This window comes from Micropterus salmoides, unplaced genomic scaffold (assembly GCF_014851395.1).
Source record: "Micropterus salmoides isolate LMB-PRFRI ecotype aquatic unplaced genomic scaffold, ASM1485139v1 Ms_hic_scaffold_15, whole genome shotgun sequence".
NCBI lineage: Eukaryota > Metazoa > Chordata > Actinopteri > Centrarchiformes > Centrarchidae > Micropterus > Micropterus salmoides.
In genome coordinates, this window is record NW_024040596.1 from 30,175,733 (window position 1) to 30,198,849 (window position 23,117).

General features: G+C 42.4%; 2 protein-coding genes across 2 annotated transcripts; one reads left to right on the top strand and one right to left on the bottom strand.

The window, feature by feature from the left end:
* The first annotated feature begins 439 nt into the window (after positions 1-439).
* cunh2orf69 (chromosome unknown C2orf69 homolog) lies at positions 440-9,146 on the top strand. Its single transcript, XM_038719588.1, has 3 exons — positions 440-1,055; positions 3,577-3,815; positions 5,520-9,146. Exons 1-3 carry the CDS (start codon positions 756-758, stop codon positions 5,995-5,997), a joined length of 1,017 nt encoding a protein of 338 aa, XP_038575516.1. The 5' UTR covers positions 440-755; the 3' UTR covers positions 5,998-9,146.
* stk17b (serine/threonine kinase 17b (apoptosis-inducing)) lies at positions 9,037-22,936 on the bottom strand. The gene is made up of 7 exons (XM_038719587.1): positions 22,333-22,936; positions 20,261-20,473; positions 18,436-18,574; positions 13,683-13,809; positions 13,164-13,212; positions 12,533-12,712; positions 9,037-12,251 (listed from the first exon to the last, which is right to left on the bottom strand). Exons 1-7 carry the CDS (start codon positions 22,452-22,454, stop codon positions 12,014-12,016), a joined length of 1,068 nt encoding a protein of 355 aa, XP_038575515.1. The 5' UTR covers positions 22,455-22,936; the 3' UTR covers positions 9,037-12,013.
* Positions 22,937-23,117: the final 181 nt, after the last annotated feature.

Genomic DNA, 23,117 nt, shown 5'->3' on the forward strand with positions numbered 1-23,117 from the left:
ATGTATGTTTTAGTGTTTATTTTATTTATGAATGTTTTACTGTTCAATATCAAGAATGTTATGTAAATTATAAATCAGAAGCATGACAGTGCTGAGAAATAGGCCCGACAAAACAGTAAGTTAAATAAAATAAATAGATATTTTTTTAATTATTTGTGGATGTATGACACATATTAGATCTACTTTTTTATCTGTACAATATCTAAAATATTTATGTTTATATTTTACTCATATTTATTCAAAAATATAGTCATCTGGGAATTTATTTCTCGATTTTAATCTAAACATAGTCCTTTGCCTTGGACTGACTGAACGGTCTAGGGTGGCTGACCGACTAGTCAAAAACGGAAGTAGTTAGGAGGACATCATCTCGCCACCATCCACGCTCAAGTATCTCTGGAGACACAGACATGCGCAGAAGTACTAATGGTTTGTTTGGTAGGCGCTGGCAGCTCCGGGGTGTGTTTTTGATGAACAGCGCCTCTTCGTGGACAAAAAGACCCCAAACTATCAGAATCAAAGAAATTATATCAGAGGTTTTTCAACAATGTTGAGGCAGACGACGCATAGACCAAAGTGTGCAATGATAAGTATTTCGCTTACGTAGCTTATTTCGCTCACAGGCTCCTTGTTTTGACGTTAGCTGCAGAGGATGTGATGTTGGGTTGCTAGCAGAGACAGCTAGCTAGCTGACACAGCAGCAGCAGCAGCATGAAGTGAGTGGGTTAAATCATCATTTTCTTATTTTAGAGTCCATGCTAGGCGCCCGAGCAGTTGCGGCGGGCTTCCCTTTAATATCTGTGGCCAAAACGATGACCTCTGTGGGAGTGACGACACCCTCCGAGCCTCGGGGGCTGCATGCGTCTGCCAGCCGGGATGCGCGCGCTGGGAGCCCGCAGCAGAGGCTCCAGAAGCTGCTCGCGGTGCCTGGATGCGACCCGAGCCGAGTTAACGACCTGCTGCTGCTCCGGCCTGATACTGACGACCAGACTGCTTCAGAACCGAAGGAGAAGGGCAGTAACAGGCACGTTGTGTTTTTCCACGGGGATATTCAGGTGAGCGCCATGCAGGGTGGGAACCACCTGTGGGGTTTAGTGATCTGGGAGGGGGCTCAGGTAATCCTCGGGGTCAACAGGACGACGATGACTAACATAATCCAAAATGAATGATTCCACTGAAAGTTCCTAGAGACCAGCTAGTGATATATCCATTCACTGACACCCACAGTACACCTGAGACAGGTTCAGTAAAATCCTGTCAGTGCTGAATGTTTTGTTGTGGAAACAGATCACACCTGCTACACTCTTGACCAAACAAGAAGCAAACTGTAACAATAAAGACTTTCTGAGAAACGTGTATAAAGTTATATATGGTGCCTTTTATAAGATTTTCTATTTTCTTGAGTTGCTGCGTGTGGTTTTAGTAGATTAAGGGAAAATACACTTTGTTTTGGTACATTACTTTTATGTGCAGCTCACTTATATGAAGGCTACATGTCATGTGACATTTAAAGGGCAAAGGTCATGTATTTTGCAGATCTATAAAGCTTTCATAGCTTGTGCACAGCATGTGACGCCTCATGGATGCAAGGAAAAGGTTTGTTTTACCCCTTCATTAAACATTTCTCTAAACCAAAGGAATCGCCTGCATGCTGTTGTTCACAGGGCACACTTGGACTTGCTTGCTTTAGAATGATTGTTTCCCACTTTAGTAACAGAGTATGTGGTTAATTCTGCACAAAATATTGTTAACTGTCACAGCAAGACACCAAATCTGTAAATTGGCACCTTAGAAATCACACAGGAGACGAAAATCAGTAAGTCTGAGAGAGTTTTTTTAACCTCAGAGCGCAGATATTTGATCCTGTCACACGTGGCTGCTCTTGACTACATTGATATCAAGTTCAGTTTATTTATACTGTGTGCAGGACCTTCATCAGCGAACATAGAGCTCAGTAAAAAAGTCAGATAATTTAACTGGAAGAAGCACTTTCCAGCACCAAGCAACAACAAACACGCACAGTGACACTAACATATGAGCCATTCAAGGAGGAGGACGCCTCTGCATCATGGCAGCTCGCATCGTTTGTAATCTGTGCATATCCCTTTTATCTGCACACTGAAGACAGAACACTTTTAAAACAATAATAGTCAATGACTAGATAAAGACAACAACATTTGGTGCTCGTAAGTATGATATATTGAATTATTGACACCTGCTCGGCTTTCCCAGCTCTGCACTGTAGGGCATTCTGGGAAATGTCGCAGTGCTTGGCAGACAGTATGTCGCAACTCGCACAGCATTTTTCTTTGCCCTCTGGTTCTGGAGTGCGTGCAAGTGTATTAAGGTGTGCGATGTTGTAAATAACATCTGTGAAACCTTTTTTCTATGAAGCATTTCAAAAACTAGAATCAGACTGTACCGCAGAAATATTCTCAATAAAAACATAGCAACACAAGACCTGAGGAAAACATCCTAATAACACTAGCACTTATTTTGCTACCACCCATACACAGCATCAGCAGCCATCTGACCTTACCTTATCTCACCTTGGTTAGAAACCTGGTAGAACCTGTGAGGGGAATCAATTCAACACTCTAAAATAGTCATTTTGTCCTTAAAACATTGCCTTTGATGTACCGTGAGAGCACAGGAAGCCAAGGCTTTCCTATTCAGCGGCAACTGCTGTTTTAAGGAGTTTTAAAGAGCACTGGATGGATGGGAGCACTAGTGCACACTTTATTTGTGCCCCGTGACATCTGTGTGTGTGTGTGTGGGGGGGTGTTAAACTGCAGAGCTGACCGGCCGAGAAGCAGGGTGTTTCTGAACATGAGTGCAGTTCTGAGTAAACTGCTTTAAAGAATAGACATGATCGCTTCCCTCCAGCTGTGCAAAACGTCTTCATTGCTGCAGCTGCCAGATTGCAGTGTGAGATTATGCAAAGCGGTCTCAGAGGCTTTTTGTTTCTTTTTTTTAGTAAATGGAAGGGGCACTTACTGAGTAAAATAAGATTAAACACAACCCATTTGTTTTCCTTTCTAATTGCTTTCAGGAATTGAAGAACTGCCCTCATTTATTAGAGCTTCTCCAGTGCCCAGTCCGTCTATCCATTGTCCTTATCTGCAGTTCGTTTGGCAATCTTCCAAGCAAGTGTTAATATTCCCAAAGTGTGCTGGCATTTGCCCGGAGGCGCTTGTATGCTCAGGATGCTGTCACAGTAATGTTTCCATGTAAGTCAAATGAGGCGGTTGTGTTGGGACCACGCAGCCTCAGCCTGACAGCAGACGGAGAACATGCTGCTAACGGAACGGATTATGTGCATCAAACATCACTGACTTGTCTTTATGGGGGGATATAGTTTTCTTTTGTTGTTGTATCTTTCCTTCTTAATTTTAAGCATTTAAAGGTCCAGTAACACCCCCCGAGCAATACGATGAGTTTATGCTACAAGATTTCATCTTGCAAAGCTGTATCATGAACTGAAGGGCTGTTAGGGATGTACATACATAGAGTATTTTTGTGTAAACGTGTGCTGCGGCTTCAAACAGTCTCTCTCACTGTGTGTCGTTGGTGCAGAACTTCCAGGAGGAGATGGCCCTGCAGCCCGAGGGAGCCCAGTGGCTGTGCTGGAGTCTGGAGCAGGTGGCCCTCACCCTGGGCCGACGTTTCCCTGGCCGACATGTTTGGGTGGTCAGAGCCTCTCGCATGTATCTCCACAAGTTCAGCTGCTACCACAACTTTGTGGAGAGCAACATGTTCGGGGCACCGGAGCACTCGCCGTACTCACCTGAATTTGGGGCGTTTCGCCACCTCAGGTTTGGTTTGTGTGTTTTTGTTTTTTTTGTATATTTCCACATCATCATATTGGTCAGCTGTGTTAAACCTGCGTTGGCCACTTGGGGGCAGCAGGTACAAGCTTTAAACACAACACTGGCATACACAGATCAGGAAAAGGGAAAGAATTTCAGTGACTTTCACAAGGGCCAAACTGTGATGGCTAGACGACTGGGTCAGAGCACCCCCAAAACAGTCTTCAGTGCTCAGTACGTATCAGAACGGGTCCAAGGCAGGAAAAGCGGTGAACCGGCGACAGGGTCATAGGTAGCCAATGATCACAAAGGGTGCGAAGGCTGGCCCGTGTCCTACAGACGAGCTACTCCAGGTCAAACTGCCAGAAAAGTGAATGCTGGTTCTGATAGAAAGGTGTCAGAACACACAGATCATCGGAGTTTGTTGCGTATGGGGCTGCGTAGCTGCGTAGGTTTGGCGGGGGGGGGGGGGGTCGATACAGCATAGTATCACGAGAATTTCTGCGGCAGTACTATATTGATACACGAAGCCCAAGTATCGATCTTTTATTATATAAATCGTACATGAGAATTTGACTTTTTTGGTAGTATAATAATAAAATCTATTGCTTTTTCAGTCCACTAGAAAAAGAGTTTTCCTTTGGGGACACAATTTAAAGTTGGAAAAAAGTAATAAATTCCAATACATCACAATATGTTTAAAATCGCAATAATATCATATTGTGACATAAGTATCGCAATAATATCGTATTGTGACATAAGTATCGCAATAATATCGTATCGTGACATAAGTATCGCAATAATATCGTACTGTGGGGCCTCTGGTGATTCCCACTCCTACAGTCAAGGTGCCCATGCACCTCAGTTCACTGCAGCAGGCATGTGAGCTTTAGAAGTGGACCATGGAGCAATGGAAGAAGGTGGCCTGGTCTGAGGAATCACATTTTCTGGATGGCCGGGTGTGTGTGCGTCACTTACCTGGCAACACATGGCACTAGGATGCACTATGGGAAGAATGCGAGTCGGCAGAGGCAGTTTGATGCTTTGGGCAATGTTCTGCTGGGAAACCTTGGGTCCTGCCATTCGTGTGGATGTTACTTTGACACGTAGCACCCACCTCTGCATTGTTGCAGAACATGAACACCTTTTCATGGAAACGGTATTCCCTGTTGGCAGTGGCCTCTTTCATAATGCGCCCTGCTACAAAGCTAAATTGCTTCAGGAATTTTTTGAGGAACACAACAACAAGTTCAAGATGTTGACTTGGCCTCCAAATTCACCAGATCTCAATCCAATCAAGCATCTGTACTATTTGATGGACAAACATCTATGGAGGCCTCGCAACTTACAGGACTTAAAGGATCTGCTTGGTCCTTTAAGTCTTGGTGCCAGATACCACAGTACACCTTAAGAGGTCTAGTGGAATCTTTAACTTTCTCCAACTCACTCGGCTGCCTTTGTATTGTTATTTACAGTAGTGACTGTCTGAATTCTCTGTGCATCAGTAAAGACCTCTGCATTATTTAATGGCCTTAAAAGTCATACCTATGCCAAACACAGGAAAGCTGCACTGGCACAAGGAACAGCGGTCACAAACACTCTTAGCATCATGTACTGAGACGCAAGATCCGACAGAGTAGACTCATCACCTCTGACAGACGCTTTACCACATGAGTATTTACTGCATGGCGATTGTATTTCTTATTGCAGGGCCCTGCTGAGCCATGGCATGGAGCGAGCCAATCTACCAACGCCCCTCCAGCCACAAGGAGGCGCTGACAGCATCCCCTCAGGGTTCTCACTGACGTTGGTGGGCTTCAGCAAGGGCTGCGTGGTGCTGAACCAGATGGTGTACGAGCTGGCCGGGGCCCGCGCCGACCCTCAGATGAGGCACTTTGTTAAACGCATCTCGGACATGTACTGGCTGGACGGCGGGCACCCAGGAGGCAGTGAGACCTGGGTGACGGGCAAGCAGGTGTTGAAGGAACTTGCTTCCAGCGGGGTGTCGATTCATGCCCACGTGACCCCTTATGAGGTGTGTGACCCGATGCGGGCCTGGGTGGGCCGCGAGCATGGACACTTCATTAAGACCCTGGAGGAGTATGGGGCCAGCCCAACTAAGAAGCTGCACTTTAAGGATGAGCCCCCTTCCATTGAGAACCACTTCAGGGTCATCCAGGAGTTTTGAGATTAGTGGTGAGCTGAACGTCACTGAGCGCTTTAGATTATTTATTACGAATACAGATTGAGTGTCTTATTCGCTGGTCCTGCCTCGTTTGTCTGTGATTTAATGGCTCTTGAGTTTTGAGCATGTGACAGATGCTGGTGTGTTGTACTTTCTACTGCTAAATGCACTTGATCCTAGTTTGAACGACCAGGGGCCTCTTCCCCTGCAGCTCCCAGTAGGATTATGCAGATATGAAAATGATCTTGCTTTAGTCTTGAAGAGAAATGTGACCTTTTCCATTAGATTGTGGCTCAGGCCTTGAATTGCTGCAGAATGGTTCATGTCGTTTCAGCTGGATTTTGCTAATGAGTTGTATAATTTAAGGTGTATAATGTAATTATGACAAATTTGATTTTAAACTTAACGTATGTTTGGCTGAAGCAGGACAGCTTATTCCATTCTCTTTATCCGTGCCCTTGTGTTGAGCTATTTTTGACCCATGAATGTCTGAATGTCTGAACTTCAACTGGTTCAGTCTCCATCAGTCGGTCTCTCAGTAGTGATTCTTGATTGTGTCCAAACGTGTGTCCCCTGAATTAAGCCACGTACTTTGTCAGAAAGTAAAACAATGGTTCTGTTGTCATTCCTTCAGTTTGATCCCAACAGCGGACTGTCCACCAATAATGTGTGCACTCCTACAGTTTAGACCCCAGTCCCACCTCAGGGTCCATTTAACAGCTGGAGCTTTCGATCATATCACATTGTCTTTTTTGGCAAATTGCGCTGAGATGCTTTAAACTCCACCTGCTGATGACCTTGAGGTGAGATTTTGTCCCCTGCTCTTTTCAAGTTTAAAAATGGACATTTAAACTCAGTAGTATTGTAACCAGAACATTCTTTGAAACTTTTTTTCTGCTATGACTTACTCATATAAACCTTTCTTGTTATCACTTTTTCTAAATATTACCTGGGCCCTGTTTCAGAAAGCAGGTTCAACACACTCTGAGTGTAAATCTGTACTCTGAGCTGTCAAACTCTGAGTTTTACGTTTCAGAAAGGCCGATCAGAATAAGTTCAGTCAACTCTGAGTATGTTGAGCCTGATGGAAGCGTGTGCGTGGGGATGGGGGAAAAAAAACATCATCAATGGAGCTCCGATACTACTATTCACCATGGCAACGGGTAAATAAAGGCAGAGCCTCCATTTTAATCGGGTGGAGCTAGAAATATGAATGCTGCCAACGCGGACCATGATAGGCTCAAAAACACAGGATCGATACATTAACAATATTACATTTTATTCAGCGTTGCTCATTCATCATTTACCAGACTGGAATTTCATTAATGAATGATAAAGTGCTGGAATTCTCCTACATTTAAAATAGCTACAGGCCTGTTTATTCAGCTGGAACTTGGGACTAAATGCTGGTGGCAATAACTGAAGATGAAATTATTAATCAAACAGATCAGACACAGTTTAGGCTCCTCATGGACCCGTGATTGTAAATTGACAGTCCAACTCAGTAGGCCTATTAATGTTTTTTGTAATGTAAAATGTTTCTAGGTTCAAACTGACTGAAGTTTTAGACGTCTATGTTCCATTAATAAAATCTTTTGTATTCTTTTGTATTTTATGAAATGCTGTCAAAACACATTCAGACTATCAGCAGATAATGAAAAACTCACTTTTAAACTACATTTGTTTCAGTTGCACCACAGTCATCCTCACTCAGAAATATTCACATCATATGCAGCTAATAACTACGATAGGAATGTTCAATCTGTGCGACTACAATATGAAAGGTTACTGTTCAATCATCAGTTTTATAGAGATTACTTTAAACAGCAGCACTGTAGCGCACAGTAAGTGTTTTGCCTTAATGTCCACAGTCAGTGTGTTATAAAGGACAGCGTAGCTTATAGATTTTCTTCTGTGTTGAAGATAAATTTACGATGTCCAACTCTCTGTCCATACCTCGATGACAGATTGATCATAAAAGCGTCATGTTCAAGATCATGTTTGGGGAAAAAAAAACAACAAACAAATAGCCTATTTAACCGTGATTTTGATGTTTCTAAAGACGTAATTGCGTTCCAATATGTGCTTTGATTGTCAGTATAATTGAGGAAATGAAACAGTGTGTGAGACAGCGGCTTCAAGCTCTGCAGGAGGAGTCAGAGAGAAACTCAGCATTAGTTGAAGTAAACCTCCTCCTGAGCAGGTTAGGTTCACAGCGTAAGTTGCCGGGGTTACAGACCTAGAGTTTCTGATCTCGCTCTCTGAAACCCAAACCCAGAGTTTCCCTCATCTCGGCGAGTTTTCACTAAACCCGCTTTCTGAAACAGGGCTCTGAACATGTTACTTGCTACTGCTGGTTTTGATTGAACACGTTTACATTTTTTTTTGACAATATACCAAATTACCTTTTTATAAATAAAAACAATTCTTATAGTTTTTTGTTAAAGTGAAGTTGACAGGATGCATCAACGAGAAGGTACACGGTCATTTTCTCACCAGCTGCTTTGTTTCTCACGGTGGCAGAAATGCATCACTGTACTTCTTGTTTATTGCAAAATGTAAAACTGCACATCTGTGTTTTAGTAGGACTGTGGCAGCATGTGTATTAACCCATGTGATCTCTATGTAAGCTTAAATAGCATCTTTGCACTATGCTGATAGGCTGTAACTCATTTTGCTGAATGTAACTTCAAGTCATTCCATTGTGTTTACTACTTGCTGTTTGCCACGCTGTTTAAAGACCCTGGGAGTCAGAGGGGCGGATCAGATTCACTTTTCAAAAAAGCCAAGAGAACATGTATTATTTTAAAGCATCCGCTTTCTAATTGGTAAACATCGTCACCATGTTATTTTGTTCTGTTAACCAGTGACAGAGAGGAATCGAGAGACTTTGTCACTAGTTACTACAGTGCACTTTGCTTCAGCTCTCTCGAGTCAGCAGGTGGCAGCAGTGTGGAAAATATTGAAAGCAGGACATTGAAAAAGACTTTGATCAACACTGGACTGACTCAAGATGACAACAACAACAAAAACAACATCAGATATTTTCTACAACCTTTAATGAGCTTTTTCAGTTTGCTTTGTGATGCTTATATATTAGCTTGCTGTTGATCAGAATACAATATGGATAATGATTTTTTTTTTTAGTCATTTCAGATGAAGATCAGAATGCTCATACATTAAAAAATATATATAAAATGCAAAATAAACATACATCTCTCGAACATGTATTTGCTTGTTGCCTGGTTTGACTCTAATCTACAGTATGCTTCAGCGTCACTGCGATCACACAGAACAGAAATATTGGCTGACATCAGTCACCTGATGAAACTGGTGCTCCACTTCTCGAGGACGACGGCTGAGCACCTCCCACTCAGACAATGAGCACTCACACACGGAGGCCACGGCTGACTAGCTGCTGAAAATAACAGCACAATAGCTGTACAAAATGACAGTCAACACCGCAGCATAAGTCATGTTCAAGTGACCGACGGACAACGGTGGAGCATTTCGTCATCGTGCAAAGTGAGATCCCTGACATCACTGCGTTGCAAAACAAGTCCGTCTTGTGGTTAAGTTACTCAGATCTTAAAATCTTGAGATGCTGCAGCAACAGGAAAGACAACATGTCGCTTGTTTCTGTACAGCTGACTGACACCTCTTGTATCAAGTCAATCATTTCGGTCTGAATCAAGATTATCTCAAGACACTGCCACCTGTTTGGAGAGGTATTAGAAAAAGCAGAGTAGACCGACTTTGAAAATACTTCACTCTTGAGACAAAGTAAGATTCAAGCTTATTTCCTTTTACAGTAGCAAAAGAGTACACTATCAAGCTCAAGTAGGAGCTGCTGACTCTGTGCTGAGATGAGAATCTTTTACAGTGTGGTGTTCCAGTTTTTTAAAGATGACAGCATACGGATGAGAGCATGGCCGTGGCTGGAGACGCCCATCTCCCACACAAAAGGCCATTGTACCGGCTGGTGACAACAACAAACAACAACACAATGTGGTCTTATTCAGTTTGGCACCTCAGAACAAAAAGAGGAATGGAGGTTAGGAGCAATCAGAGATGCCAGCGCTGCACTTGAGGAGAGGTGAGCGGGGGGGGTTTCTCCCCATATTAAGTCTTACTTAAACAAAAGATGGCAAATCCTGTGAATCACTAGCACCTCATATTTCACATTAAACCGGTTCTCTCATGACAAGCAGCTCTTTCTAAAACTACCATCATTCCCACTTTCCCATCACCAAAAAGCCTTTCATGCCTACATATCTGAACGCTCAACGTCACCACTTGAAGGAATAGTTTGACACTTTGGGAAATACACTTATTCCCCAAAATGTCAAACACTTCCTGTAAATGCTTCTTTCAAGGCCGACACATTTCCAACTCCATCAATTTAATTTAATCTTCCTCCTGACTAAATCCATCTGACTCATCTCTCCATTTCCACATTCCTTTACTTCCCAGTACCACCTAAAAACTAAGCCTTTCTTTCATCCTCCCAATTCAATGCAAATATTTCCATTTATTACTCATTATACTGTAGCCACAACAGCATCGTATTGTTTTAAATAGCTGCTTAATCATCCTCAGTAACCCGTCTCCCACTGTCATTTCAGCACCTCCTCATAAGACACATAAGCGCATTATTTACATTAAAATATATAAGTCCAGCACATAAATAATAATAATAAGCCTATAAGAATAACATTAAGAATACGAAACAAAGTGAGCAGAGTGAGCAGCTTGCCCTGAGATGAAAACAGGAATACATGACTTCAGGCACCCGAGTAGCTTTTAATGAAAGCACGCTGAATGGCTTTGGTGAGGGACTGAAACAGCGAACCTCTCATGGACACGCAAACGTAGAGACTTTCAGAAACAGCTCCTGTTGTGCTAATCTGTTCAGTATGTATGCTAATGAAGTAAGTGCTAAAGTGTTGTTTCTCTTCCGCTGGCCAATACAGAGGAACTTACAGCTCGGTGAGGAAATCCTTTGAGTAAGTGCGGGCGTGGCATGTGAACAGCTACATGACTCACTGGTTTTATGAGCCCTGCAAGTTCCTATCGAACTATTGAAAGAGGAACAAGAATACCATGATTTGTTGCTTAAGTCTTTCTGTCAGAGCAGCTTCTTCTAGAAAATGTGATAACCTGAATCCATGATTGCCATTAAATGTGGAAGCCTTTGGAAGGGGGCTATGCTAAGGTTGCAGTTATTAAGATGAGTTTTATCTAAAACCCTGAGCTAAATGGAAACCCTTATTGCAAACATGGGGAAAATTAACATTTGACTTTGAGGGAAATGCAGATATAAGGAATGTAATGTGCTTATGTGTAATTCTGCTGGTTGTTTTTCAAGTCGAAGCACAGCTCTGAAGTGAAATACAGCAATGTTGCAGGTAGACAGAGATAAAGCAGCTGTCCCTAATTCTCTTCAATATGCAAATAAGGAAATTATCACACTTCCTCATTGTAAAGGTCCTTATCTGAATCATACGTTTCTGCTGAAGTACAAGTGCAACTACTAAGTAACCAGGGCTGGAGACTCACAACACTTTAACTTTAAGGCAGAGTGATATTAACTTCTTTAAGGTTTCTTGAGAAAATAAATTTAAAATGCATGAGAGAAGTATTGCATAGATTTCACTAGAAATACTCCATACTAACCTTCATCAGCACAACTATACCCGCTCATGCAGCCCTTTGAAAATACCAGAGATTTTTACAGTATTAAATACTTAAACACACTGCATTAACTGAGACACACTGTACAACGTTCACACATTTTAACAGCGATGGATCAGTGAGAGATTTAGCTGGTTATCTTTGGTCTGAGTGGTCGATCTTGGAATTTTGCAAATTAGTGGATTATATCACAACCTAAGCACTTTTGAGAGGTGGGCAGCAGACAGCTTGTCTTCTGGAGGCTTAAAAGAATTTAAAAGCTCAGAGGAAGAAGAGGGCACCCCCGCCTCCCACTTTAATTCCTCCCGTTTTTTATGATCTCTTTTCAAAGGTCACCGTCTCCAGCAGCAGGCGTTTCCTCGTCGAAGCGAAACCTTTTTGTATAAGAGTGTGGCGAGTCCAGGAAGTTCTCCTTGTCTTCTGGGTCTTCGGGCGGGGCTGCCCACTTGGTGCCGCAGCTCCTTTCGCGGGCGGGGCGGGTTGTGGCTGGGTCGGGGCTCAGACAGAGCTGCTGCTGCCACAGCCAGGGGTGGGTCATACACTCTGCAGCGCTGGGCCGGTCCCTGCAGTCAAAGCACAACGTGAAACACTTACAATCCAACGCTCAAGTAGCCCGTCAATAACAGCTTCCTGAATTTCCCCTCTGGGGATCAATGACGGCTTATCTCAGTATGCTGGTTATTTCTGGGATTTTTCGATGATCACTTTTTAATACATCTAAAAACTGTAAAATAAATAAATAAGCAAATTGCAACTTCCTAAAGCCCAATGTGACATCTTTCAAAAAGAGTAAACTGAAAGTAAATTTAGTTGAAAAACAAATTCACACGCCTTCTTTACTCACTCTGGCGTTTTGACCAGCAGCTTGCGGATGAAGTCCACAGCCAGCTCCGACACCCTGGAGAAGGCCTCCCTGCTGTAGTCCACGCTGACCTGGGACACATTCAGATACGTCTCCTGCTTGTCGTCCCCAGCGAAAGGAGACTCACCCGTCACCAGCATGTAGGCTATAACACCCACGCTCCTGAGGAAAACACACGTGCATGAGGGACGCAGTCAGAACATGTACAGGAGCGCCTGTGGTTTGAATACCAGAAGACCCACAGGGCAACTGATTTATTCAATAATTATTAAAAAAAAAAAAAACATAAGTAAGAACAAAAGGCAACCACTAAAATAATTACCCAAACTGTAAACAGCCATTAGCTTTTGCAGAGCTACTTTGTGGTGTGGTTTACCAGCAGCTCACCTTCTTTTTCATCTACAAATCATTTGCTTCACAGAACCGAGTTAAAATGGGGGTTTGATAACATCCTCGACTCTGTGTTGCTGACCCTACTGGGCATTCAGTGTAGCTGTATCACAGTGTCCTGATAGAAATGATTTTCTCTCCAGTCACCACAATGAAGCCTTAAAAAAACTGCTCAATATACTCCAAAAGGAAGTCATTTTCAGTTTTGTTAGCATGGACTCACCATAGGTCAGTCGCTGTTGTGATTGGCTCATAATTCAGGATCTCTGGAGCTGAATGAAGGCATGAAAGTAAAAAACACTTGTCATTCAACATTGCAAAAATGTCTTCTCGTAATTTCCTGTATCATTTCAAACCTCATTGTTTTTTCTGTCTTTGTTATTACTCCGTTGTTTTTTTTGTTTTTTTATCTACTTAGCCATTTCATTAAATGTACAAAATGACCAAATTAAATTTACAAGGAAGGCTAGACAAAAAAAACAGCCCAAAAGTTTTCTAGAAGTCTGTGTGACAGCAGGGTTGTATCTGAAGACAATGCGTATCTATTAGTGTAGTCAAACAGCCAAATGCCAAGGCCTTCTCAATAACCATAAACAGCTGATCATTTGTGACTTTTTGTTTTTCTCTGACACCTACAAAATGCATTTTTGCTGACAAGATAGGTTTCACGGCAGACAAGCTGATGACATCCTGTCTGATGACATCCGAGTAATTAAAGCATGTTTTCTGAACATCACCTTACCCACATATTCAGGTGTGCCAAGAATCTCTCTGAGCTCTCCCACTGCACCCAGTCTGCGTGCCAGGCCAAAGTCTACAATCTTTATGTCTCCTGGTGGAGACAGGCTGGTCAGGAGAATATTCTGCGGCTGAGAAAGAGGAAACACAAAAGTGAGCATCATGTACAGTAGAACGCAGAAAAACTGAAAAGGAAAAACCCAGAATGACCGGCCGGGGTGGAATTTAGGTTATTTCTTTTTACTATTTTAATTCTGCTTCATTCTGCACATTATTTACACTGAACAAAATTACAAACGCAACACTTTTGTTTTTGCCACCATTCATCATGAGCTGAACTCAAAGATCTAAGACTTTCTCTATGAACACAAAAGGCCTATTTCTCAAATATTGTTCACAAATCTGTGTCAGTAAGCACTTCTCCTTTGCTGAGATAATCCATCCACCTCACAGGTGTGGCATATCAAGATGCTGATCAGACAACATGGGGATTGCACAGGTGTGCCTTAGGCTGGCCACAATAAAAGGCCACTTGAAAATGTGCAGTTTCACTGTATATGGGGGGTCTGGGGAGGTCAGGAAACCAGTCAGTATCTTTCCACCATTTGCCTCACGTAGTGCAACACATCTCCTTCGCATAGAGTTGATCAGGTTGTTGATTGTGGCCTGTGGAATGTTGGTCCACTCCTCTTCAATGGCTGTGCGAAGTTGCAGTCAGGTCGAGACCCTAATGAGGACGAGCATGTAGCAGCTGTCCGGGTGGCTGGTCTCAGACAATCTTGGAGATGAAGATGCTGGATGTGGAGGTCCTGGGCTGGTGTGGTTCCATATCGTCTGTGGTTGTGAGGCCGGTTGGATGTACTGCCTTTGGAGACGGCTTATGGTAGAGAAATGAACATTCAATTCACGGGCAACAGCTCTGTTTGACATTCCTGCAGTCAGCATAGAAATTGCACGCTCCCTCAAAACTTGCGACGTTTGTGGCATTGTGCTGTGTGATGGAACTGCACATTTTCGAGTGCACTTTTATTGTGGCCACACACCTGTGCAATACCCATGCTGTTTGATCAGCATCTTGATATGCCACACCTGTGTGGTGGATGGATTATCTCAGCAAAGGAGAAGTGCTCACTGACACAGATTTGTGAACAATATTTGAGAGAAATAGGCCTTTTTCAGTACATAGAAAGTTAGATCTTTGAGTTCTGCTCATGATAAATGGGGGCAAAAACAAAAGTGTTGCGTTTTATTTTGTTCAGTGTACTTTACTCACTTCTTGAATCTGCATCGTTACATGGATGACGTTTAAGGGGAGAGATAGCAATCTTCATAGCAGGGGGACGAGTTAAAAATTAGCATTAGCTATAAACTTTACATGCAGCACTTCAGTGACAAGCTTTGTTTTGACACTATGTTTGTTTGCATTGTCCCTGTCAAATAAATAAATAAAAAAATATTAGGAACATTTCTGGTTGTTTATTTCTAACTGCAATGCACTACAGGAAGTGCTGGGGGCAGTATCGCTTCCACTGTCTGCCATTACTGCTTGACTGTAAGTAAACTCACGAAGAAGAATTCATGCGAAAAGCAAAGTAGAAAGAGGCGATCAGCAGAACGTTTGAGGAGATGGGGAGAGTGTTAAAATACTACAGTATGACTTCATTTAAGATATCAGAGGTAGCATATTCTGATAGACTACCGTAATAATGATTTTAAATCTTGATATTGCTGACGATCAGCCACTGGCTGCATCCGAAAAATCAAAAAAAATCTCCTTTCCTAACCACCTTTCCTTGACCTTGATGAAAACGTCATGAGGTCAAGGAAAGATGTGAAGGAGAATCCGTAAGGACTTAGGAAAAGAGGACGGCGGGTTGAGGAGAATCCGACTGGTCTTTTCTAAGCGACGTAATTATGCGACGGCGGATTTTACTGACGTGACCTGCCGTCCTGATGTAACTAAAACGTTCTGAAGATGGACTACAAAAAGCTCGTCTTTGACACAGCGGCCCATGTTGTAATGCAGGCCATCTAAATGTGGACAACACGGTGGAATATATTACCTAATAACCAAGATAGCAAAAAGGCAGATAAGGTAGCCTACCAGTCACTAAATAATGGACAGGGTTGTTATTTTGCTCCCCTCCCCACCCACAGGCGTATTTATCAACATGAATCCCAATTGTATGTAAATACAGTGTTTCCCTCAGAATGACAGCGTAACTGTGCTGAGAGAGAGAGAGAGAGAGAGAGAGAGAGAGAGAGAGAGAGCGCTCTGTCATCAAATACGATTTTACCCATTTTAAATAACAAAATCAATCAAAAATCAGCGTTGATAATGTGGCAGGCCGCCACAAATAAATCAGTGTGTGGGAAACGCCTACTTAAGAGGTTATCCAGCTTGATCTTTGTCTTTATTAAGGCGAGGGTGTCAGTATCTGTGACTGAAGTAAAACTAATTTGCTGAAGGCTGCAGTACATAACGTGAGGCTACACGCTGCAACATTATCCTCACTTTGATCACGTTACAAGACTAGTAGCAGCTCGCATGGGTCTCAGTTATTGTTGACAGTTTAAGATATATGCATATTAGCAAGTTATGGCATAAGAGAGAAAAGGCTTAACAGACAGTGGTAACTTACATGGTGATCATGGTTGGTGACATAAAACGGTGTTGAAATAGTATCAGATTACAAAAAAGCCAAAAGAAAACAAACCAAAAAAAAGAAGGTAATTATGAGTCTTATTAAAGTATCATAATGTGCTCTGATGATTGATTTTATCGTATGAGTTTGAGAACGTGCGCCGCTTTATATGTTGCCGCCGCAAGGAATTGTGGGACGGCATTCTCTCCTTTCCTTACGTAAAGGATGGTCAGGTGTACCCTATGCTAAAATTGGAAGCATTGAAGCACCTTTCCTTAGCTTTTAGAGAATTCGAACAGCTCTTATCATGGCTGCCACTGAAATAATTCCGGTTCACTTCACTCAGTTAGGAACCTTCCTAAGCAAACACGTCTCGACGGCATGCCCAGTAGCACGCTTGTGGGTCATACGCATGCGTAGAACCGCTAAGTAGCACATCTCGATGGGCAGCATAAATCGACAGAACACCTGCCGGCCAGTCACGCCCACAGAGCGCTCTGGTCCCAGTACACTCAGACCACTGCAGCAGCAACAACAGAGGAAAGGCAGTGTTTCCTATACCTTCATTTATTTGTGGCGGCCCGCCACAATATCAACGCTGACTGCCACATACTGATTTTCGTTTCTTTTATCTTATTTTATTGCAGATCAGCGCCATAGCGCATTCATGCAGCACATCTTCTCGCTCATCTCTCTCTCTCTCTCTCATAAACACCCCAGCACAAATCTGTCCAACACAACTGTGGAAATTTTCTGAGACCCAGCTTTAAAAATGTTAGTAATAATGAGTAATGGATTAAAGTGCATCAAGGAATATCTGGCTCGTGGCCTACAGAACATTCTCCACTGAGTTACTGCCTAAAACTTATAAGCACTTCTGAAAAATACTACAGCAGTAGTACAAAAGGGGACTGTTGCTTTATTGTTCTAGATAGACATTACATTGTTAGTGTACAGTTATGCTTCTAATTTGCTTTTATTTTATGTAGTTCCAAAGCAAAAATCTTTGTTAAACAGTTAAAAGTTTTAAAGTTAGTTTAAATCAGTGAATTATGGGTAGCTAGTATGAGTAGCCAACACTGTCTGTCCCTGGTTTCCCCCTGGCGTTGATACTAGTGTTCATTCTGAATAGTAAACCTTCGTCACTTAATGGCAACATTAGCTAGTTAGGCTGTGTGTTGGAGATTAGTAATTCACTTGAAAGGTATTTAATTAGTTAAATGGTTTTATTAGGGTTAGGGGGTGACAAAAATAATCGTGACTAGTCGACTAATCAAATAAATAATTAACAATTAGTCGACTACGAAAATAGTCATTAGTTGCAGCCCTAATAGTAATACAATACAACATCTCTCTGTGTTTTTCTGCAAAAAGCTAAAACGGGTTGCCATATATACCTGGGCAGTCTATATGTGGGAAACACAGCTTACGTTTAACTTGGGCTCATAAATGTTCTCAAGTTATCTTTAAAGACTAGTTCAGTAACGGTTTTGCCCTCTAAGAGGAAGTGTTTACCTTTCTGTTAAGCACTGAAAATATATTAACCATATGACACTCGGCAAACACTACTCTTATAAAATGACAGCATCATTCTCTACAAGAGAAGTTGAAAACATACAGTACACAATGTGCTTGTTTTGTGTGTTTTAAATGCAGATTAGCCTCTACTGTAAGTTGAAACAATCAGTCATGTAAAATTCCCAACCCTGGTGAAATGTACACTGGTATTATTGTTAAGTGTTTTAAAACGGGAATCTACCAGCAAACGTAGCCAGATAACAAAACCTTCATTTCACAGGCTGGTGTCAGTGCTGCAGGAGTTGTGGGGAAATCATTAAGTTTACACTGTGCTGTTGAGGTGTCCCACTTAGCCCTAGGTGAGGGGTTCAGTTACCACCTATAATCCCGGTTCTGGGCTTAACCGTGCCATGATAATAGTAAATTGGGGTTTTGAGAACACAACTTCTCTAAAAAAGGAATACGCAGCCACTTTAGGGGGAAGTTTGTGGTGAAGCGAGTGAACATGTAAAAATAGATTCCCTCAGCCTTAAGCTACACTCATGCATGCCATTTTCTGTGTGTGTGTGTGTGTGTGTGTGTGTGTGCGCAGACCTTCAGGTCTAAGTGCACCAGGTTGCTCTGGTGGAGGTAGTGGACTCCCTCCAGTGTTTGCCTGATCAGACGAGTGATCTGGGCCTCTGGCAGCAGCTCCTCAGACACACAGTGGTCAAATATCTCTCCACCCGCCGCACTGGGCAAAGAGAAAACACAGGAACACTGTAAACACACAGATGCACACACAGAGGCTGTGTATGAAAGCGTCAACTACTAAAATGTCCCACGACAGTAGAATACCAGGCAATTTGGTGATAGTTTGTATGTGATGCACTTTCAGCAACAGAAACTGGATGGATTGCAGGGTGGCCTGGTGGTTTTAGTGGCCAACCCATAGCCAGAGGATCCCTGGTTTGATCCTTCATGCCCTGGCAAAGTGCTATTGAGCAAGAAAGCAACCTCCCTTCTGCTTACTCACTGTAAAGCACTGTAGGCAAGACAGTCAGCCAAAGTTGACACAAAGCCCTAAAATTGCGCCCTGAGTACAAAGTTCATCTGATTTAATTTTACATTTCAGGTTATTCAAGTTTCTAATTTGGTATTTCTCTCAGCCCTTCTTTAGTTGTCCATGCTGTCTTAGTTAAACAACCTGAGTTCTTTGCTCTCAGGGAGGGATTAACATGTCTCCAACAACAAGTATTAAAGGTGTGGTTAGAAAACCACTTCAAGACAACCACTGTGCATTCTTTCTCCCAATCTAGGTGTCGCATCTAATTTCTGTGTCTGATGGTACAAAGGAACAAGATGAATGATGTGCCGGACAAGGAAGGACAGTTCATTTGAAAAAATGGATAAATGTGAAAGGTTAAGACGTCAGGACATGATCATGGTGCCTATGAAGATGTTCATCAGGTCATCTAGATCTGGAGTTTCAGCTCCAGCAGTGCAGTCATTTCCCTAACATGGGCCTTTTAATCTCGAAACAAATCTTTTAGGAAGAAAGAGCGTTACATAAATAGGCTGGGAGTGTGGCAGCTCCTTCAGGTTGGACAAACAGGACTTTGCCCTTCAACAGGCATTCACAGGCTCATACTGCTGGCTGTGCATGTTGCATGTTTGTGGTGAAAACACTGAGTCAGTGTGAGCGGTGTTCAGACAGGTTAGATAGTGGTTTTCAAGCCAACATACCCCCATAGTTCCATCAGATGGGCCTTCATCACACCCTTTGATAGACAGGATGGCTTTACAGTATTGTTCAATGTTTAGTTTTTTTTTTACCAGTTTTGCCACAGTTTGCATTTATGCTACTACTGTTTAAAGGGTCAGAAACTGGTTGGTTCAACCACTTACAGTCTCTTTACTTTAAGCTTTTTGTGGTCTTCTTTTTTAACTAGTTATCCTGAAGTATTCATCAACTAACCTGACTCAGAGTACCACTATTGGTAAGTTTTTGTGACAATAATCTCGAAACAGGTATCTTCATTTGAATGCAGAGGCAAGAGACAAGATTTTGGTATCAGAATTCATATGTAGTCAGTGTGGTATTGACCAGTCAGGTTTGAGCAGGCTTTGGTTGAATGCAACACAGTCCACAATCGAGGCCGAGATTGTTCAAACTATAAAAGATCAGTATTATACAAATGTGTATCCTTACTTGTGTGTTGATTTTCCTCCTAAACACAAATATGTGGATATATGTTATCAAATCATAATTTCTATTTTTCAAATTAGCAGAGCTTCAAGATGTTTCCATGTATCCCCTGGTTATTGCACAAGTACCCCTGGTAGGGAATCACTGGGTTAAGAGAAGATCAAATATGATGTTGTATACATCAAATTAAAAAGATAAAACAATATGTTACTGGCTCTGTTGTGAACTCACTATTCCAGCACTAAGACAATGTCGTGATCGGTTTCGTAAGCAGCATGCAGGTTGACCACTCGGAGGTTGTTACGGGCCATCTCCAGGACGGCCATCTCATGAATGACTTCTGCCCGGCAGTCACGACCTCGCCTTCTCTTCCGTAGGAACTTGGCAGCAAACACTTTGCCCGTGGCCTTGTCCACACAGCGCTTGACCACAGCAAACTTCCCCCTAGTAAGCAGAAAGTGGACATGTGGTTAAGGTACACCCCTTAGTCAGACAGATATCAGTTTCATTTCCAAACTACACAAAAATCTGGGACTTCTCCACAAGGCCTTGCAATGACAGCAACAAAAGAAAGGATCCTAAAAAAAAAAAACTTATTACAGGAATCCAAGAGCAATGAAGGTTACAAACTCAGAAGGACTTCTATTAAAGAATGGAACAATGACACTGAAATATCCTACTCCTTTGTAGCACCATCTGTCACTTTAACAAGTCATGTTTACATGCAGGTTTCGCAGCATTAGCACTTGATAGACAAAATATGTTTGCAATGCAATGTCAAGCTGAGCAGAGTCCCTAACATGAGTCAAGTTCCAAAATAGCTGGATCCTATAATTCCAATAATGTAACTCAGTAGCTTTTGTTAGACGCTGCCCAACCGGTTCAGCTCTGCTATCTCTCTAGCTTTCTGATGTTTGGTGCTGGGCAAGTAACACAGATTTTTTTTTAGCTGTAAACAGCTGGGTTGGAGAAAGCATCCTAGACTCAATCATAAAGTAAATGGGCAGGCTGTAAAACCAAAACAACAAGCTAAAACAATTCCTTAAAAGGTCAAAAGTGGAACTAGAATTGCCTTATGTTCTTAGATATTGCACTTCCTGTATTGACAAATCACACACAAATAAGTGAACAGAAGTGGCCTGTTTCTTGTTTCTAAAGGCTGGTTTTCACATGTGCTTGTGTCCTTCCTCCTGTTTTGAAATAAGAATTATAAAGTACACACCTCAGAGATCTGAGGATGTGATCATCAACCATCAGCAGTTGCCAAATACATGACAAAGGTTTACCATAGGCTCGTGTGTGGTTATAGTCCGGAGTCCAAATGCAATTAACGCTGTGTATTGAATTACTTGATCTGTGCTGTACATCAGTGCAAATGCAGAAATTATAGACTAAACGCACTTCAATATATATTATTAGATAAAGAACAGGTTAGTTTTAGTCTTCTTTTAAATGTTTTTGTCATATGTGATATATGGCAGTTATTACACTTGGACCCTCATGTTTAATGTTGTCTAAATCTGTAGTGACAACATAACCTAGTTCAGTGGCTCAGTTACGTCCACACTCTGTTTCGATTATACAGAAACTGACATTGTCATATGTAAATACAGACGGGAGGATAAATGACAGGAAAAACCTGAATAAAAGAGAAAACATTTCAGATGCAGATGCTTCCTGCACCAGGGCTCACTGAGCCGTTTGCTGAGGTTGGAAATGACTTGAATTAAATGCTACAGCCTTTACAGTCACCATAACCCAGTTTCACACCTATGGAAGACTTTGGGCCAACATGTAGACAATGCCCTCCACATTCTCCCAAACACCAAATAACAACATAAACTTTGAAAAGTCTGCGACTGCCCTGCTATTTGTCGTTTAGTTATGTCTGGCTATGTGTGTGTTTCTTTATATCTGCTGTGCTTACGTCTCTCTTGATCTCGATGACATGACGAGGTAGAAGGTGGTGTGTATAAATGAGGGGATATCTGGTGTTTATTCCTTCAATAGAGTTCAACAGACTAAGCAAGGAGACCTGAAGCTGTCCAGGAGGCTCATGTTCTGACTCTATACTGACACACTTCATGTTGCTTTTTCCTGTCATTTGTCACCCATCTGTATGACACTGGCACAATTACCGCATTAAAATATATTTAACTTCACTGAGTACTGTGATAACACATGGAAATGTATGACACTCTCACGCTGTCCTCGATGTTGCTCTGATATAAGGCTGACAGTTTCTAAACCCCTCTCGGGGACCCTGACAGTCCCAGGACAGCAGCCCCATCGGTTTGACTCACCTTCCAAGTTCTCCGGTGATTTCATATACACTTTCCATCGGCTCCGAGCTGATTGGGGTCTGAATTTCGCTGAGCAGCCCCGCGGAGAGCCCGCTGCGACTGTCCAGCCGCCTCCGAGACATCTTCCTATCAGTCCTGCTGCCAGCTACCCGGCTGGATACTGTGCTGAACGCTAAGTAAACCTTAGAAGAGCGATGAAACTAACCTAAGTGGCTAGTTAACTTAGCTAACGTTTACACTACCAGCTTCACTTTAGTTACATGTTAATGTTAAGTTGGCGAAACCGGTTACCACGCTATTGCTTAGTTTGAATATTTAGTTTACCGAGTCCGGTTAGCTCAACTGTCGCTAATTAAGTTAGCTCCAACGGTCAGTCTCGCGAGTTCAAAAGTGAGTTAAACCGATTTTCCACAGCTCAACGTGGAAGGAGCGGTTAGTCTATAAAGTCGATACATACGGATGATTCCAGTGGGGAAATGATCCAAACTGCCGCTGCGGGCGACTATTATATCGCTTAATAAGTTTATCTAACGTTAGAGAGTTTTCGATCATTTTTACATCCCTCTGTTTGACACTTTCGCGACACGTCACTGCCTGGCGCATGCGCACTGATGTTGTGTTTGAAAAACGCGAGGTTGGGTTTTTCTGAAACGTGAACACTGTTTGAACAGGTAACCTGAGATCAGGCAGCCTACTCCCTTTATTTATGTAATAGCGGTGGTGGCGGGTTATGATAGGTCAAAAATATGAGAAAATAAATAGATTTCTGTATATCAGGGGCGCAG